Here is a 20,201-nt window from a genome sequence, read left to right as displayed (position 1 = left end):
TAGGGGAGGGCTCAGCTGCAGATCCCCTGTCCAGTGCATCACCTCTGGATCATAAGCCTCTCCTTGGCAGCTTCTGCATGATCCGTATTGATCATGATCCAGATGCAGCGGCAGATGCATTGGCAGCAGAGAATCTACCTGAGAGTTTTCTACACCCTTTATTTTTCCTGCTTTCCACACACACATTTTGGAGTGATCGCACACACACACGCACACACACACTGTACCACCAGAAGACTTTTTGAGTGCTTAAAAAAAGTGGTCAGTGCTTTAGCATTGTAGCAGTTGCCAGTGTTTTTAAAAAGAGGCAGAGGAGCTGTTTTTTTAATACCCTGTTTTTCACTACCTGAAGGAGTCCCAGAACAGCTTCTGAAAACCTTTCCTTGCCTCTCCCCACAACAGATACTCTGTGAGGTAGGTGAGGCCAAGAGAGCTCTGACAGGACTGCTCTGCGAGAACAGCTCTATCATGACTGTGACTAGCCCAAGGTCACCCAGCTGGCTGCATGTGGAGGAGCGGGGAATCAGACCTGGCTCACCAGATTAGAAGCTGCTTCTCTTAACCACATCACCACACTGCCTTCCATTTCAAAGCAAAGGCAGAGGGAAAGGTTGGTGGAGAAGCAGCTCTCACCACTGTGTGGCTGCAGCCTGGTCTGCTCACGCTGGGGAATGAGGTCGTAGAGCAGACTACACAAAAAGGGGGAGATGGGTTCCAGCTCTGAATGTTTCTCAGTGTTTAAAAAGAACATGCACCTTCAAAACAACCCTCCTTGCATGCAGAAAATGCATGATGGAGAAAGGTCTGCCACAGGCTTTTTTTCATTGATCTTCTGTTATCAGGGATTTTTGAACATAAGCGATCATTCCAAAATGTCACCCTTCACAAGCTGTTTGAAGCCATTAGGTGCTCTCTGCCCTTTCATTCTCCCATATTTGCAAACTAGCCCAGAGGCATATCCCTCACATGTTGTGGCTAAGGATGCAAATCCCAGCCTGAAGGTCCTCCTCATGTCCAAATCTGTTCCCAGCCCCTCCTCTGGACTGCCAACAACAGGACATGGATGACCAACAGCCTGGGTTAGGATAAAACAACTTCATGTTGGAGAGGCCGGCTCAGTGGCAGAGCCAGTGCTTCAACTGGCAAAGGGTCCAATCCCCTCTGGCTCCAGGTGGAAGCCTCAGATGATGGGTAAAGGGAGCATAGAGAGATGCTGCCCATCAGAATAGTCAACACTAATAGTCTGACTCATTAGGCAGCTTCAGGTGTCCTTGTGAGATGCAGGCACATTCTGAAATGGGGGTAAGCTTGTTTCCTGCTCCTGGCGTTCCCAATCCGTTAAGGGGTGTGTCTGTGGTGTAGTCTCATCCAGGGGTCTGTTTTTTCATCACATTAGCCCAGGAGGAGGCAAACCTTTTGGCCTCAGTGCTGGAAAAAGTTCAAACTCTACCTGTGAAAACATTGGCCTGGCAGCAGAACCAAGGGGTGAGAGAAGCTTGCCCTTGGCCAGACATGTTGGATTGGGTCTAGATATCTTTCCTTCTAGTGGCAAAGGAAGAGGAAATCCCCCTTCCCCCATCCCCCCCAAAATTCTGCTGGTGATCGAAAGCCACAGGGGACGAAGTCTTGCAATAAAGAAGGAAATTGGGAGAGGCTATGTACAGTTGCTGGCTGAACCCAGGCCACTGGGAGCAAACGGTGCCCCAGCAGTGTAGCCAGCCCCTCGGGAACCCACCTAAGACCTGACTGCTGGTTTCACGTGTCCATAAGGGGAAGATGGACATGGAGTCTCCCCGTCATCTTCTCCTATGCCATTAGGGGATGAGGGGCCCACCTCAGTTCCTTTGGCAGAGAACTGGCCCCACATGACTAGCAAAATGGTTTGGTGCCCAGCTTCTCATTCCGCTTGCCAGGGCTTACCGGCCTTTACACCAGGCATGTGGTCTCATTCTGAAGACTGGATCCTAAGTCCACTTCTGCTTGTTTTCTCTGACCGTTTCCACGTTAGGAGACATTTTAGCATTGTTTTGGATTTGCTTTGCATGCTGTGAGTCAACCCTAGCCTGTCCGCATGTGGGCTTTCCTCCCCTCATTTCCCAGGCTGAAATTTGTGATATGCTTTCTGCACTGAGTCTGACAGAGGCAGCCTCCCTTCATACTCCCATCAAAAAATGTGTGCTTTGCAAAATGGTGCCTGCTTGCACCTTTGTTTTCATTGCACCCCTTAATCTCCCACTGTGCTCTTGATCCCCTCTCCCCTTCCCCCAAAGTCTCCTGAATTTCATTTATAAAACAACAACACCCCTGGGTTGTAACATTATAACACTGCTGTGCAATACTGCTTTTTTTTAAAACTTAGAAACAGCATTTTAATGTGATTGACCCTTTTATTAAAGAAACGCAACTAAAAATGGCAGTTGCAGGGAAAAACCTGAATGCACGCATGTCCTCATTAGGCAGTCCCGAATTAGGCTCTACCTTAAACCAGGAATTCACAAAATGCGCAGTAAGTCAGACGGCAATTCGGAATTGCTCCTGGACAGGCAAATTCTAATGCGGAAATGGACGGAAAAGTCGGCCCTTTAAAAATGCAAATCCAAATGGTATTGCTAGTGTGGAAACAGTCTGAGGGACACTTTGAAGCTGCCTGATACTCAGTTGTCATGTCTGGCAGCATCTAGCCTCCTTTGATTAGCAGCATCTTTCCCAAGAAAGGTCTTTCCCAGCACCTGCAGTCTGAGATCCTGGAGCCAGAGATGGCTGCAGGGGCCACTGAGCCATGATCCCTCCACTAGGGCTCAGCCTTTTCCTCCGGAACAGTACTCTGTTGACCTCACTGGCCTGCCTGAAGGCCTTGGGAAGATCCCCAGCCAGACATGGCGCAAATAACCCTCTTTCTGCCGTTTCTCCGCTTTGCCTGTTAATCAAGTTTCCAATCTTAGCGGTTGTCATTAATGACCACTGATAACCCCATCCTCCATGAATCTGTCCAGTTCTTGAACAAATAGAACACAAAAAAACAGCAGCCATTTGTGCTAGTGGCAGTCAGAACGCAACGTGGCGTGCCCTTTCATCTGTTTTCTGGAAGCTTGCTTCTTATGGGTGTTTATGCCCAGATGTGCTGAGAGGACTTGTGTTCTCAGTAAGGGGTTTGCCTTGGGCACCACCTTGGCCCTGGCGTTGAGGGACGTGTTCTGGGATCTCAGAAATAGGATGTTTTAGAGGCTGTGCTATAGGGAATGGTTGTCTGGCCGGATAAGGTACTGGATCAGGGAAAAGAACGAGAAGAGCTGGGTTTTTATACCCTACTTTTTTCACTACTCGGTGGAGTCCCAAAGTTGCCTTTCCCTTCCTCTCCTCACAACAGGAGGGGATGATAGCTCTGAGGGAACTGCTCTGTGAGAACAGCTCTGCAAGAAGAAGAGTAGGGAATCAAACCCTGTTCTCCAGATTAGAGACTGCTGTTCTTTAACCACTGCATCATCATGCTGGCTCTCAAGAAGCGATAAAGCCTCTTGCGGGAAGCCTGGGCTTATTGAATGGGATTGCAGTGGGTAGTTCGGTGAAGCTGCCAACATTTGGGAAGGACCAGAAGAGGTTCCTGATGAGAGATGGTGTGATGTAGCAGTTGGAGGAGAATTGGGGAAACGGGGTCCAAATCTTGCCATGACCGTTTATGCACTGGAGGTTTCATTCCAGGCTGCAGGCTGGAGTTTTAGTTGTGGCAGGTTGCACCACCTCTTCCTGGACCCACATGGGGGAGCATTTGGCCCGGTGCATCTCATCCGCCTCCGATCTGTGCTCCTGCATGGGAGCTGAGGCAGCGAAGTTCCCAGTGCATAAACGGTCCATGAAAAGCAGAGTATAAAAAACCAGCTCTTCTTTGCCTACTAGGCCAAAGCATGTGTCTTTACCCCAGCCTTTAACTGAGGGACTCCCTATAGTCATTTTATGGTCTTTTCCTAGCTTGAAGGCTGTTTTATTAATATCTTTTTATAATGTCTGCTTTTACGAGCCGGCTTGTTTCCAATGGCTTGTTTGGCTTCATTTTCTTAATTTAGTTATCAGTTGCCTCTAGTCGGTCTCTAGAGAGCTGACACATCCATTTTCTCAATAAATAAATTGGGCTTGTCACTTTCCCTCTCAGCCTGAGCAACCTGGCAGGGCTGTTGTGGAGATAAAAATGGAGGAGGGGAGAGCCATGCATCCCGATCGGAGATGCTTTTAGAGAAGATCATCATCAGGATGAATATAATGGTACTCTGAATAATGGGGCATCTATCAGGGAGGGGTGAGACATCCGTAAGTGACAGTCCCTAAAAGCTCAACTTGGAGTTTATCAGGGGAGGCCAGATAAAGAAATGGAACCCCTGGTTCACCAGGCACATTGGAATCCCTCATCCACCCACTCTTCCCACACTTGGCATCGAGAACCTTGTCTCAGCAATACTTGCCTGCATTCCCAGCTGTGTGCTCAATGCCATTCCCCAAATGAGGGATGGGTCAGGATGGAAGCTGTGCATGGCTTCCCCTGAATCTTGGCCTCTTCTCCAGCCCACGGTCACCAGGATTAATTCCTGGAACTGGAGCCGACGGCTTGGCCTTGAGCTGGAGCCTGGCAATGACTGGGCAAGGACAGAAGGGATAGGGCTGTATCCCAAGAGCACGTAGAGCGTTGGACTTGGGGCCTGGAGACCAAGTTTGAATCCTCCCTCTGCTGTGGAAGCTCCCCAGGTAACCCTGGGCCAGTCGCTCACACTCAAACTCTCCTGTGGTCCCTCCGAGGAGAAAGATGTTATAAGCCACTTTGGGTCCCCGATTAATATATAGGGTACAGGTGGGCGTATGAGACAGCAACCTGGTCTAGCGCTGGTTGGCGGTTGAATGGAATATCCTGGATATGTTGCTTAGAGAAGGAAGAGTGCTATAAATGGAATGAATCAATAACAGGAAGGGCCACCATTTGGGCAGTCCAGAAGCATCAGGCTAACAGTCAGTTTCAGGAGCAGAAGAAGTGAACTGTGAACCACTCCTATTGAAACAGATTTAAGTGGGAAGCCGTGTTGGTCTGAAGCCGCAGAGCGAAGTCTGAGTCCAGGGGCACCTTTTAAAGACCGACCAAGTTTTATTCAAGGTCTTAAGCTTTCATGGGCATGCACACTTCTTCTGCTGTTGGTCTTAAAGGTACCATGTAAACTTCCTTCATATTGAAACAAATAATCTTTCAGGCACAACTGGACTTGGGCTTTGCTAATATTACAAACCCTGATAACATTTCTGGCCTAGAAGAGTCTGAAACTGTAGACACTTACAGTCCCATAAAGTCATTTGACCAGAACAAGCCCTGCAGAGATCCTTCAAAAGGCATTCCTTTAGCCCTGCCCTTCACCCCATCACGTTCCACAGTCCTTCAGATGCTCCTCCCACCCCCACCGCTGCCTGTAGCATACTGCTGTGTGCTCACTGTTTTCCTGTAGAGAGTCCACCCGACACACTGGAATGGTGGGCATTTTGTCCTGCTTCTAAAAGCCCTGTCTTTAACAAATGATAGAATGCACCCGCGCACAAAAGAGCAGTCAAAACATGCACTGTTAGCTCTGGAATATGTAAAGGATAGACACACTGACTCATTAAATGAGCTTCCTGGAATCCCATGTGCAGCTTCCAGTCTAGTGGAATCTTGACCCATTAGTCGGGGGAGTCTTAGGGCTGGAAACAGAGCTTGTTAACAATGAAAGCTCAAATTTTCCTCATTTTGCTCATTGAGATTTAAAGGGGAACTGCCCGCTTCCAGAAGAGAGGGTTGGGTTTTATTTTATATATATATATATATATGGACACTCACAGGGCTGGTTGCTTTTAAACACAAAGCGTATGCCAATGAACCATCACTGGAGCACACTCTCCTGGTAGCCTGTTTAAACAAGCAGATTTCCTCCTGGGTTAAGCTTAGGAGAAACAATTCCTACTAGTTTGCAGCAGAAACCAGGTATGTACAAACCTAATGAGTGCCCGTAACACCACAGATTTACCATTCACCCTCCTTACTAGATTTGCAACTTAAACACAAATTGGATAGGGGTATGTGTTTTTTAAAAGCTGCCAAATGAACTTTTAACTGCTTAAACGCATGAGCAGCCCTTGAAACAAAACAAAGCTCATAGACTGTGTACTTCTAATTGTACGGGTACTGATAGCTGAGGCCATGATGCTCCTAATAAGTGTTCTATGGAGGGATGGAACAGATTCACTTGATTGGGCACTGAAGTATTTGTTACAGAGGCAGAGAAAAACAGAGGCCAATGAAAAAAAGTTGAAAGGGGACTGCAAAAATCTACGCTCTCTCTCCCTTCTCCTAATGTTGGGATGCTTTGTGCGCCTTGTGGTCAAATTCTATTAACTCTTATGTCATTGTTTTTAAATTACATTTTAAATTCATACTCCATCCTATCCATAAACATGCAGGAGAATCTGTTCCACATAATATATTTCCATTAAGGCCTTGGAGGGTTGTCCTACCTCTGAGTACCCTCTCCTCTAACCGGCTTCCCTATCTGTCCAATGGCCAGCCAATCGCCTTTTGTGCCCCACCCCTGACCACCCCCTCCTCCTTCCACTTCCCTCTGAGGCTCAGAGGCTGCAGATCCTCGCCATATGAGAGCTGTCCCTGCCGGTGAGTTCCCTTACCAGGGGCCTCCAGCCTGGGGGGAGGGAGAGAGCATCCACAGAGTTCTTCGACACACACACACACACACACACACACACACACACACACACACAATCTAGCATCCGTTGTATTCCTGAATGCAACGGGCTTGGCCTATAGTTGTGCTTATAGAGACGAGATTTTACAACATAACATTACCATGTGTTAAGCACATTTTTAAAAAATTGGGCTACTAAAATAAAGGTTTAATTTGTCTCTGGCTACTTAAATGCTTGCCAAGCCAGAAAAGTTGATTCCAAAGGATCCTAAGAGGTAAGCTTCAGTAAACATTCTACAGGAAGTGGTAGGGAGCAAAGAATGGCTTAGATCCACGAGAAATTTTCCATCTGCACAAGGGAGGGTGGAGTTTGGCCAGTTCTCTCTTCCCACAGCAGACCTCCAACTGCCCCTTCATGCTGTTCAGGGGGGATTTCCTGTTACCCAGGAGCAGCACCTCAGGAGGAGTTTTGGGCTGCAGCAGGAAGGAGAAAACAAAAAGTGCATGCACCGTGGACAGAAATCCATTTCACCCTTTGAAACCTTCCAATCTAAACCAATACCTTTATTGTCCAATAAATACAGGGAGGGTCTACTTAAGAGGCTGCCCTAAGAAATGCCTCCCAGATTATGTGGCAGCTAACGGGTTTCTGTTTAAACATTTCTGTCCCTCTTTTCCATCCAGCTGTGGAACTCCAAGGAACTTAACACTGGTAGCAAAAAACAGCCAGCAAAACATTTAACTCAAACCAGTCAGGGCTGAATGGCAAAAAACATTTTCCCCAAACAAACAGAGGTGCACAACAAGGCGCAACCTAACCCACCCATATCCCAAAGATTAGACACCATCCCACAGAGAAGGAAACATCCAGACAGAACACATATTCACACAACAGCATCTTAGTCTGTTATTGAAAAATAAGCAGAGAAGGGACTAGGTTGGGAGCTCCACCGCTAGGTGCCACCACCAAGAGGGGTCTGTCAAAGCCACCTATCTCTAACAAACATAACAAGAGCCCTTCTGGTGCAGACCAGTGGTCCATCTAGGGCAGCATCCTGTCTCACACAGTGGCCAACCAGTACCTGTGGACAGCAAACAACAGGGCATAGAGGTCACAGCCTTCCCCAGTGTTGCCTCCTGGCTCTGGGATTTAGAGGATGGAGAGGAATGGGAAGGCGACTGTAAGCCGCTTTGAGCCTCCTTTGGGTAGGGAAAAGTGGCATATAAGAACCAACTCTTCTTCTTCTTCTTCTTCTTCTTCCCTCAGTCACCATGGCTAGTAGCCACCGAAAGACCTACCCCCCATGAATCCCTCTAATCGTCCTATTCCTATAGCCTTTATTACATCATGTGGCAGCGAATTCCACATCCTTCTCTGTGTAAAGTTTTATTTCATTTTGTCGGTCCTGAAGCCACTGCCCATCAGCTTAATTGGATACCCTCAAGTTCTAGCGTGTTGGGAAAGAGAGAATAATTTCACTTTGTCAACTCTCTCTACCCCATACATAATTCTATAAACCTCTATAATGTGCTCCCTTATTCATCTCTTTAGAAAAGTCTCAGATTCTTGAAATTCTCCTCATAGGCAAGTTGCTCCAACTCTCTAATCTTCTTGGTTGCCCTCCATTCTACTTTTTCCAGCTTTGCAATGTCTTTTTTGAGATACGGGGACCAGAACTGTACATAGTATTCCAAATGAGGTTGTGCCATGTATCTATATAGGGATATTCTAATATCAGTCATTTTTGTCTCATTCCCTTTCCTAATAATCCCTAACATAGAGTTTGGGTTTTTCATGGCTGCAATTCACTGCAGTGACAGTTGAGCTATCCACTAGGACCCCAAAATCTTTTTTCCTCTTAGTCAGTTGCAACCCTACTAGCCTGTACTTGAATTTCTGATTTTCTGTCCCAATGTGCATTACTTTACATTTACCAACATTGAGCTTCCTTTGCCATATTGTTGCCCACTTACCCAGTTTTTGTAGATCATTTTTGAGCTCTTCACAGCCATCCTTGGTTTTCGCCATCCTGAATAATTGCGTGTGATTTGCAAACTTGGCCACTACTCTATTCACCATTAGTTCCAGATCATTTACAAATAAATTAAATAGTACTGGCCCCAATACCAATCCTTGTGGGATCCCACAGCTTACTTCCCTCCATTGTGATAGCTCTCCATTTATTCCCATTCTTTTCTTCCTGTCATATAACCATTTCTTAATCCATAAAACAACCTGTCCTCTTATCCCATGATTACTAAGTTTACGCAGGAGTCTTTGGTGAGATAACTTGTCAAAAGCCTTTTGAAAGTTGAAATATATTCTACTGGGTCAGCATTGTCCACATGCTTGTTCACTTTCTCCAAGAACTCCAAAGGTTGATGTGGAAGGATTTCTCTTTGCAGACGCCATGCTGATTTCCCCTCAGCGGGCTTTGTGCCTAATAATTCTGTGATTACAAGTTTGCCTGGGACAGACCTAGGCTGATTGGCTGTAATTTCCTGGTGGTGTAACATTGGCTACTTTTCTGGTATTGTACCTGAATTTAATGACAGCTTACATATATGGCCTCTGTACCATCTCCCCATCTTCCTTTAGCAATCCCTTTATTCCTTTATAATCTGAAGGGCCAACAGTTTCTCTGGCTAATTCTTTTTTCAGATATATTTAAAGAAATGTTGATAGTCTTGATCCTGTTAGGAATGTGCTCCTTAAAATCTCTTTTTGAATATCTAGTTATTGACTTAAATTTCTTTAGCCAGAGCGTTTGATTCCTTCTGTTCATCACTGGGGCAAACCTTACACTTTGTACAAGAAGCCTCTTTTCCTTGACTTGCATTGTTAGCCACACTGGTCTTCTTTTAGACTTGGCAGTGCCTTTCCCAACCTGTGGAATGTGTTCTATCAGGGTTTCAGTTTGGTTTTAAATAGCTTCCAAGCATCCTCTAGTACTTTTACTCTCTTGTGTTTCCCTTTCAGCTTCCTTTTCACTATTTTACTCATTCTCGTCAATTTCCCTCTTTTGAACTCAAATGTTACAGTTCTGGACATTAGGGATAACTTTCCTTTGAACTGAGTGCTGAACTTAATAGCATTGGGGATAGATCCAGAACCAAGTTCGAGTCCAGGAGCATCTTTAAGACCAAAAACTTTTAATTCAAGGTATAAGCTTCCACATGCATGTAGACGTCTTCCAGAAACATACACAAAAGTTTACCTCTTGAATAAAACTTCATAGGCCTTAAAGGTGCTACTGGACTTGAAGTTTGTTTTAATAACATTGTGGTCACTGTTCCCGACTCCAGCAACCACTCACTGGTTCTTAAAAACCCACTTAGAACCAAGTCCAAGATGACCACTCCTTGGTTGGCTCTGCAACCAACTGTTCCAGCACACAATCATTTATAATGTATTTATAATTTATTTTATTTATTTATATTTTTATACTGCCCTTCCCTACGGCTCTGGGTGCTTTACATAAAACATTTTTAAACATTCACATAGAACACTATCAAAATCAATGTCACAGTATAATGTCTAGGAATTCCTTTTCTACAGTATGTTTCAATCACATGTTTACCAAGTCAATGTGGGGGTAAGTTGAAGTATCCTCATATAATAACATTATCTACTTTAGTCATCTCCTTTATTTCCTTGTCCATCTTAAGATCAGCCTCAAGAATTTGATCAGGTGTTTGAGAAAAAACCTCCATTTTGAATCCTTAAGATCCAATGTTTCCACCATATTGCTTCTGTTGAGGAGTTAATTCCAATGATGCTTTCCTCTTGTACAACACAGCACCTCCTCTAGCCTGTTTATAGAGCTTATACTCAGGAATGACAGTATCCCATAGATTTTCCCCATTCCACTATGCTTTGTAGCTACTTCCTATATCTAAATTCCTATATCTAAATTGCCAATGAGCACCAAGCACTTCAGCTCCCCCATCTTGGTTTGGAAACTTCTATCACCGGCATAGAGACTCCTGTAATATTTTTCCCTCCTTAGTAACTCTTGCTTGGATCGAAGTAGCCTCTAACAAAAGCCCACCTCCCCGCAGCCCCAGAAGTCTGTCCTCTGCATGAAATGATTTTGGTCCATCATACAAAGAAGGGGGTCCCTTCTAAGCGATCACATCCTTCCACCTCAGACTGACACCCTCTGACCTGGAGACTTTCACTCTCCACCACAGCAGAAGAGCTGTCAGCACAGGAGTGGGCATGTTTTGGAAAGTCTCCGAAGGACTCTTCCCCAAACCTCTCTCTCTGCCTCAGCTTCTCCAGGTCAGCAACCCTAGCCTCAAGGGAACAAACTTTCCCCTGAGAGCTACGAACTGCATGCAGCAAATCGCACCCCCCCCCCCATGATTTCCAACCAATGGGTAGATGTGGCACTTTCTGCAAAACACTATATAGCCCCTGCTTTCCTGCTGGCTTTCTACTTCCTAACTGGTTCGTGATGTAAAGGGACCTTAGAGTGAAATGTGGTGCTTACTCGACCTAGTGCAGAACAGATTAGGTGCTCACCCAAAAATCCAAGAGCACAGATGGGCAGCAGCAGGCCTTTAGGACATTTAAGGCCCAAATCAGCCTTTAGCCTTTGCTTTGAGTTGAGAAACATATTATGATCTGGTGAAGAAAGTATAATACCAGAGTTTTGTAATCAAATAAATTGTAAATATAAATGCTTCAGCAACAGGAATTACAAATGTACAGCCTACTTGTGGGAGAACTACAAACTGTTGCTCCCTGAACTACCTGAGTACGAGTATCTTAAGTTTTGCGAACTGAGAGGGGGGGGGGGGAAGAAATGTTAAAATTAACAGAAACAATCTCACAATAGGAGTGCCAACATATCTGAATATCCAGATGAACTTTATAATGTTGAAAAATTTGAATGCCGATGTGTTATCAAACACATTATTCCATATTAATTTTGGCAGAATTAGTTATATTTGTTCAATAAACATGTCCTTGGAAACGTGTTGTATATGTCTACACTATGCATGGGAATCATTGTCTAATGTAGATCAGGGGTGGGCAAACTGTGGCCCTCCAGATGTCCTTGGACTACAATTCCCATGAGCCCCTGCCAGCGTTTGTAATCCATGGACATCTGGAGGGCCACAGTTTGCCCACCCCTGCTGTGGATTGTCATGCATTAAAATGTTCCGACACCACATTTTGAATGAGAAAAACCTTGTCTGAAAGATCTTTAACTCCTTCCAGGAAATATAATGTATTATGGAAGGCTTTTGTTCCCCAAAGTTTTCTGTCTTTTTGATTGGAAAAATCGCGAGTGGAGGGGGATGAAAAGTTTTTTCCTGGAGTGTTCCAGACTTTCCCCCCATACCTTCACATCTCTAGGTTTACTACCTGAAGAAGAACTGAAACTTGGGGTGCATCCACATACCATTTGCAGCAGGGTTGTCTTATCCACACCCAGAAAATCTGATTGCAGATGCTTCCTCTAGCTCAGCAGTAATACAAATTTCAACCACATGTAGATGCACACCTGGGCAGAGGGGGCCTACCCACTGTCGGGAGGCATAAGCAGTTTTGAATACTGGCGTTAAGGTTTTTGCGTCTGTTGTTTTTAATGCTTGCTTCATAACATCGTTCTTACAGTGTTGTTAACGGGCCTTGAGCCTTGAGATGCTCAGGAGACATGCTGGCATATAAATATTTTAAATTATAAATAATGAACCGAGGAACCCTACTTAAAGATGAATTCCCCTGCCGAGTACACTGGTGCTCAGCCAGACTGACATGCTCACCCACACATGCTTGCACATACTCTGCCTCATGTATGTGCCGACTGTGTTTCGGTCTCAGCGGCAGTCGGCTGATCCAGAACATTCTGGCTAGTCGAAGGAAGGCTTCTCCTTTCTGGCCTAGGGCTGCGGCTGGACTCTTTGAAGCCTGACCTCCTTTTGGCCTGTGGAGGGACTCGGCTCCTCTCTCAGCAGGGAACAAGCTACCCAAAGGACGCATGAAGTGGTGTTTGTTCCAGGCCGAGGCTGGCCTTTGCCATCTAGTCCACAGTGGCAAATTTTCATTTTCAGCCTCCGCTGCCGAGGATAAAGTTGCAAACAAAGGAGGGCCGGGTTTTTTTTTTTTCTCCCCTGCGTCTCCCCTTTCGTCTGTCCTTCCGTCTACGCCCCGGGGTGAGGGGAGGAGCAGAACCGTGTAACCGATATATTTTTCAACCTTGGTGCCAGGTGCATGTTTCCTCAGCCGGCTTTTCCACGAGGAAAGCACTCGGCTGTTGCACACACAAAAAGGGAACTGTACAAAGGAGGCTTTTTGTCAGGCCGGGGAGCCAACGCAGCCAGGTCAGAAAGTTTAAACAGAAAGTAGAAATAACTTGCAAAGGGGGGGGGGGAGTTTAACCATTTAACAGGCCTGGCAGCTTCAACGGGGATCTGTAGCTCATTGGGGACACCTAGTGGAAATGCGGCTGCAAGATCTCGTTGCCAGAGGTGACTTGCACCACAGTTACGAGACTCCTTCGCGACTCCTGAATAACAGCCACCTTCTGAATCCATGCAGTTGCATTCTGGGATTTCTGCTTCACTCACAGATATGCCTCGGAACAGAGGATATGAAGCCCACATTTAGGTGAACAGGGAGTCACTGGATGCGTGGGCAAGTTTTGAAGGACTGCTATAGCGCAACGAGGAAGTGCTGATAAAGCCTTTCTGTCCTTCTAGCATGCTAAGTGCCTGAGTGGACATTATGACTGCCAACGAACAGCCTCATTTGAGGTTTATGTAGAACCATTTGCATTATCCCCCTCTCAAAGCCTCACTTTATGCCCCCCTCCCACTCATGACCTGAGGGGAGTATTTTGCTGCACTGAGGCATCCAGCAGCAATGAAAAGAGCAGAGATGGAGGCTGGAAGTAGGAAAGGAGAGGGGTGATGCCAAGAATTTGTAGGCAAAGGAAGGCAGGGACTAGGCCTGCTGTGAGACCAGCGATTCCATGAAATCCAAGAGGTCCGTGTGAATGAGTCCCCCCTTAGCAGCTCCCTCAGAGACTTCCCAGTCTGAAGCAGGAACTTGATGTGTGTGGTTGGCTTTTCTCTAGGGCAGGGGTGGCCAAACTGTGGCTCTCCAGATGTCCATGGACTACAATTACCATGAACCTCTGGGCCAGCATGCAGAACTCTGACAGTCCACCCCCCCGGGCTGCCAGGGGCTCATGGTGATTGTAGTCCATGAACATCTGGAGAGCCACAGTTTGCCCCCCCCCCCCCGTTCAGGGCAACAAACGACCTATGCATTTTGGAGTTCTGTTGAGATGCAAAAAGAAACCGGCGTGTGCATCGTCAGCTGCCATGCCTTGCTAGTAGGATGGCACTTCTGGCAAGGCAAGGCCTAGCTGAGGGGGAGAACCCACTCCCTCAGGTTCAGCTTGAGTCCAGCTGCACACCACTTGAGGCCTGAGGCCTGAGGCCTGGCTCGATCAGGATTAGACAGACGCCTGTTACCCCCATCTTGAGTGTAGGTCTTTTTGATCAGAATTGGAAGGAGCAGAAAACGAAGGAGCAAATTAGGATCACCACAGAACTTGCGTGCCTCTGCCCAGATTGGCTGCCCTTGCGGCAGAATGAATGAGATTGGCATGTTGCTCTTGATGGACTCGACTGATCCCTGGCAGGAAGGGTTAGACAAAGGGCAGACTCTGTTATCCAGGCTAAACTCCCTTTCTTTCCTTCCCCACAGAGAACTGAAGTGTAACAGCAGGAGCAGCAAAGCAGAAGGTGAGTAGTGAACCCAGGACTTTTTCAAATATTGGCGTTCCCTTGTCTTACACGGCAGCATCTTGCATCCTGGACCACTCATTTATCGTGCAATAAATGGGCATTTCTTCTTAGGCTGTCTGCATCAGTTGCCTTTCAGGGGTGGAATTATCAGTTCCCTAGCACTCCAGCAGCATGGTTTTGCACATGAAGGCAGCACAGTCCCTCTTGGTAGCACTCAGTAACTGTCATGAATCTTTTGCCGTTTATGATGATGTGACATGGGTACCATTTGGACTGCAGTTGTGATCTGATTAGGGACTAGCCAGTTCCGTGCCTGCACCATTTGGTAATTCTCTACCCAACCCATTAATTCTTCAGATACGATACCCTGCCCACTTGTACCATATCTGAACACAAATGTCCTCCTCGCTGTGGATCTTTGGGAAGGGTGGACAGACACTAGAAAGTGTGTTTCTATGTGTGCCCTTTGCCTTGCACAGCAACACGGTGGCATATATAAATATAACCCAGTAATTCTTTTAAATCACTGAAGATGAGCTTGACTCCCCCTCTTGTCTCCCATTCTCTGAAGTATAGTAACTTTGTAGGTGTTCGTCCTTCCACTTGCCTTGGAGCAAGCATGTAGCTGCTTTTGAAGGCTCAGGGGAGTGGTCTGCCTCGTCCAGCATCCTGTTTCCCACAGTGGCTGGTGAAATGCTGAAAAGAAGCCCACAAGCAAATGGCTGCTCTCGCTTTTGACTGCCAATCCCCTTCGTCTGGCAGCCACGAGGCATTCTGCTTCAGCATTCAGAGGTCCTCTTTGGGATACTATGTGCAGTAGGGATGTTAAAAAAATTAAAGATTTCAAACAATTGAAGCCTAAGAAGTCATTTCCCATTTATCTGTTTCTGTGAATGTCTGATGTGGCAGTCCTAAACAGAATTGCAACCTTCTAAGACAGGGGTAGTCAAATTGCGGCCCTCCAGATGTCCATGGACTACAATTCCCAGGAGCCCCTGCCAGCGAATGCTGGCAGGGGCTCCTGGGAATTGTAGTCCATGGACATCTGGAGGGCCGCAGTTTGACTACCTCTGTTCTAAGATCACTAACCTCATAATATTCCCCAAGGTTTGCCTTTGTGTCCCAGGGTCGCTTCTGCCTGCAGAAGGTGTTTTCCAGTGCTGGCTTCTCTGTTCGTGGTCTATGTATGAGGCTGATTCCAGAGCATGTTACTGTGTTAATTTTACTTATAAACACATCAGCAACAGAGCTGGTAATATATATAAGAACATTGTATCTGAGTTAGAAAGCCTGTCAGCCTGTGAATGTTTCTTTTTAATAATAATTTAAGTGTTTGCTTTGTTAAACAAAACAAAGAAACCCCATGCAGCTCTAATGGCTAATAGCCATTATGATGCAGACCCCTAATAATTTTTCCAACTTGTTTTTCAACCCATCTAACCCAGGAGCTCTAAGAACAGTTGGAGATAAAGGTAGCCCATCCCCAAACCTGCCCCACATGGCCAGAATGCAATGCTGGTGGCATCCAGGCTGGCCCAAGTTTTTTCTTCCTGAGCTATAAAACTCAAATCTCTCCCTCCCTCCCCCTAGCAAACACAACACGGCACAACCCGACAAGTAGGTTCTCCTGTGCAAAAGCCAAGAGAATGGCAAAGGATTGTGCAAGAGCCTAGAAGCGTTCCGGTTGGATTATGACTCACCCGGCAGATCCGCCTGCCTTGCACTTTGCGGTCCATCCGTAACCCGCCTCCTGATGCAGCCGCTTCACCTGGCCTCATGGCAGGACTCTGGCTGACATTGATAAAGGACACGGCATGAAGACAAGTGTGTGGGGGTGCTTTCGGATGGCTTGCAAGGCTGTGTCCTTTCCCCGAGCGGATCAGCATGTCTCTGTCTCCTAGCGTTACTTGCGCGAGCCACATCAAGCGTGATCCCCAAGTGCCACATAATGAAAGGGACTGGAGCTAAAAGCCTTATTGGAGCTATCCTCCCCATAAAGCCGAAGGCACCGTAAGGACAGTGTGCAGGCCAGCGAAGGCTTAGGCAAGTCTCCAGATCCCACCAGCCAGCGAGCAAACCTGACACAGGACTCTTTAATAGATGGTCAGGCAACATCAGCCGATGGTTCGGTCCCACCCATAGACCAGTTCAAGACCTCTGTCATTTGAGTGTGTTCTTTTGGCAGGGCTTGTCACATTTTTCCAGTTATGAGCTCGTTGGCTGCTTAGGATCATCCCAGGGCAGCCTCTTCTCCCTTGTGCTCTCCTTGCAAGGTATCCAGTCAGCCACTGCCTTTTGGATGCAGTTCCAGCATTATGTGGAACGTCTTCCTTGAAGAGGCAGGGAGGGCCCCTGCGCAGTCCATTTCTCATGAGAAATGAATCGCCATCTTTTCCAGGCAGGCACTTGATATCTGGCATCACTTTTAAACAATTGTTGGTTGTTTACAAGTCAAATATTGCTTGATGAGCCAGCTTGAGTTGGGACAAAAGGCATTTTAATTTTAATGAATAAATACTGTAGGAGAGTTGTTTCCTGGTAATGTCTGCCAGCCCTTGGGAGGCTGGCTACCCCCCCCCCAGAAGATGCGGGGGGAGGCTCACAGAACAGCATCCCATGAGGCATCATTTCTGCCTGGAATTAGAGAGGAAAGGATAAAGAAGAAAATGGTTCTCATCCATATATCACAAATCAAAAAGGGGGAAATGCCAAGTGATAAGTGAACAATTTATTTTACGAAGCCCCTATGTGTTTTGTTGTGTAGGTTTTGTCTGGGGGAATCTATAAAAACACAATTTCATATTTTATTTATTTAATTTATATACCTCCCTCCCAGTGGACCAGCTCAGGCAGTGTGCATCATGTTGTCCAAACATCAACAAAGTTAAAACAGTTAGATAAAATTTAAAATTGAGCAGCAATTTAGTTTGACATCGGCTATCGATATCCAAATAGTAGCATCAACAATTCCAGTTTCTTTGTGCACTCTCCCAGAATTAGCATTAGGTCTGGGGGCGTCTTTTATGATAGGGAGGACCCAGGAGATATTACAGCTTCACTGGGCTCACCCAGTGCCTGGCAGAAGAGCTCTGTCTTTACAGGCCCTTAGGAACTGTGCCAGCTCCAGCAGGGCCCAGATCTGCTCCCGGAACTCATTCCACCAGGTAGGAGCCAGGACAGAAAATGTCCTGGCCCTGATTATGGCCAGACGTACCTCCTTGGGGCCAGGGACCACCAACTGGCTGTGTTTGCAGAGCGGACTGCTCTTCATGGAATGTAGATAGTAATTTTATATTTAAAACATGTAATGGAAAGATCCTATTATTCCAAAATTATTAAAAACAATATTTTAAAAACAGGATCAAAATTTATTTAAAAAAACACCTATTTGTCAGTATACCGTGTAAGATAGATAAACTATACATTGGGCATAAAAGAACAATGAAAATATATAATAAGAACAGTGAATCCTGCATCATGATGATGTAATTTCCTGTTATGTGATCGGAACTGGCCGTGCAACATTTCCGGACACAGTTCTGACCCCTGCATTTCCCCCCTGCTCCTTGCTGGAGTGAGGATGGGCCACAGAGGGCAGGAATTCCTCCACCCCTAGTGGGTAAGCTACGGCCCTATACGTAGTGCTGGAAGCATGAAACTCTTAAAGACATTGGGGCAGGGAGTTTAAGGAGAGAGGTGAGGGACTTGACACACTTTGCAGGAGGGGTGTCGCAGGCACTACTCTGTTGTTCCAGCTACCTTTCTGGGTACTAGTTTCCCTTGTTGGTCTAAGACTTTCAGGTTTCCCAGCAGACATATTGAGCTGTTTGAAGAGTCGGAAAATGCCAGAATGCTGGGTGGAGGGGTGGCTACAAGGAGTCCTCTACAGAAGCGCTCTGCTTGGGTTGTTTGGGGACTGCTGCACAGGTCCTTCCTGGGGGAAATGGCAGCCAAATTAAAAGGCCTCTGGACTGTGACATCTTGGTCGCAAGCCTCTTTGTGTTCCCTGTGGCTGAAGAAGCAAGAGGAAGGAGAGCCTGGCTCCAGTCGCTGGCCAAAACATTGCTGTGAGGTCTCCTTCCAGCAAAAACTCTACCCACCAGGGGTGTATTACCTCAGCTAAGATAAAATACAGTTTTAAGATGGCCTATTGCTATCCTCTCCATGTATATCTGGAATCACCTGTTACCTGCAACATGGAGATGAAACTAAAAGCCGCATCCTCCCTGTCTCATTCCTGTAGGTTATGTTGGAAAGGAAGAGCTTGTGGGATAAGAGATGCCGTTTTTGGTACCTTCCCCTCCATAGCCACTCTAACTCCATGTTTGGCTATCAAACCTCTCTGCTATGCCCCGTTAGTTGCCACAATTAGGGACAGAGAAGCTTAATACAGTGACATCACCAGATGGGAGCAGGTTTTTCTACTCATTTCAGAAGAAAGGGGAACTTGGCACAGGGATGCCGTTTTAGGCACTGTCTCTGCATCATGCATATCATGTTGTTTTGCTGCAAGGTGTTGCTCCAGGGAGACAGTTGTAATGTTCAAGAGCCCCAAAAATGGGTGCTGTCTTGATATCAGCCACTCCCTTCCCTGCAGAAACTAAGCAAGTCGTTACCATTGTCAGTGGACACGGTGGTAGCACCAGCATAGATTAGGAAATCGGATTCATGGAGGAGATGTCCATGAATGGCTGCTAGCCATGGTGAGTGAAGGGGAACCCTGCACAGAGAGGCAGCACATAGCCATGCTAAAAGGCCTTGGCCTCCATGCTTTGTTGGTTGTGTAAAAATGGGATGCTGGATTACGTGGATCGTGCCATCTCCTGATCCGTAGAATAGCCACAGGATAGTGTTGGGCATGCCCTGTGGGATGGCACAGGGTGCACTCCTATCCCCCATGTGCTTCAATCTCTGTGTAAACCCTTAGGCCAAATCATTCATAGTTCAGGGGTTGGCTGTCAGTGATATACAGATGATGGTACGCTACCTGGCAGTTGTGGTTAAATGGCTAGGGGTGAACAAATTGAAATTAAATCCTAGAAAGACAGAAGTATTTCTAGTTGTTAAGGCAGAGTTCTTGAAGGACATGATGCTCCATACTTTCCGTGGGGTTCAGCAGACCCCCACCGACTTGGTAAGACTTGGGGTTATTACTAGAGAAGCAAGTTAACACCATTATCAATAAAAGACTTGCTTCCCACTCAGCCTAGCCCCAAAAATGGCGCCTTATCTTGGTTCACCTGATCTGGCCACCTGGATCCATGCCAGAGTTATGTCAGGACTGGACTACTGTAATGTCCTTTGGTCTTCCCTAAAATCAGCTTGGAAACTACAGTTCGGACCGAATGCTGTTCTGTACAGCTGTTAGTGATAGTTAGGTGGCACATGCCACCCCCGGAGTTGGTTTTTAGGGGGGTACTCTAGTTGTGCTATCTCACCACATATGTTTTGGATGTTGGTTTCTGTCAAGATATTATTGTATTTTTAGGGGTATTTTATTGGGATTTTTAATAAATGTAACCCGCCACGAGCCTTCCAGGACTGGCAGGCTAAAAATCAAATAATGATAATGATAATAATAATAACAACAACAACATGCCTAATAGTCTCGTTCTGCCGTCACTCCTCTGGCTACCCATCGGTTACCGAGCTCCGTTTAAAAGTATCGGTTACCACTCCCAAAGCCTTTCACAGCCCACCTTCTCATCCCTGCAAGACTATCTCCAC

The 20,201-nt window shown here is 46.4% G+C and overlaps 1 protein-coding gene across 6 annotated transcripts in view; it reads left to right on the top strand.

Moving 5' to 3' along the window:
* AHDC1 (AT-hook DNA binding motif containing 1) overlaps positions 1-20,201 on the top strand; it is a 202,348-nt gene that overhangs the window by 159,663 nt on the left and 22,484 nt on the right. For all 6 annotated transcript variants that reach the window (XR_013231048.1, XR_013231047.1, XR_013231050.1 and 3 more), the window contains one exon: positions 14,434-14,471. Coding sequence is in view for 1 of the 6 variants with exons in the window: in XM_077337761.1 (XP_077193876.1) it covers positions 14,434-14,471 (38 nt within the window). In the remaining 5 variants the exon portion in view is untranslated. The remainder of the gene's footprint in view (positions 1-14,433; positions 14,472-20,201) is intronic.

Source organism: Paroedura picta, chromosome 5, assembly GCF_049243985.1.
Source record: "Paroedura picta isolate Pp20150507F chromosome 5, Ppicta_v3.0, whole genome shotgun sequence".
In the NCBI taxonomy this organism is placed as follows: Eukaryota; Metazoa; Chordata; class Lepidosauria; order Squamata; family Gekkonidae; genus Paroedura; species Paroedura picta.
This window is presented reverse-complemented; position numbering and strand designations above follow the sequence as displayed.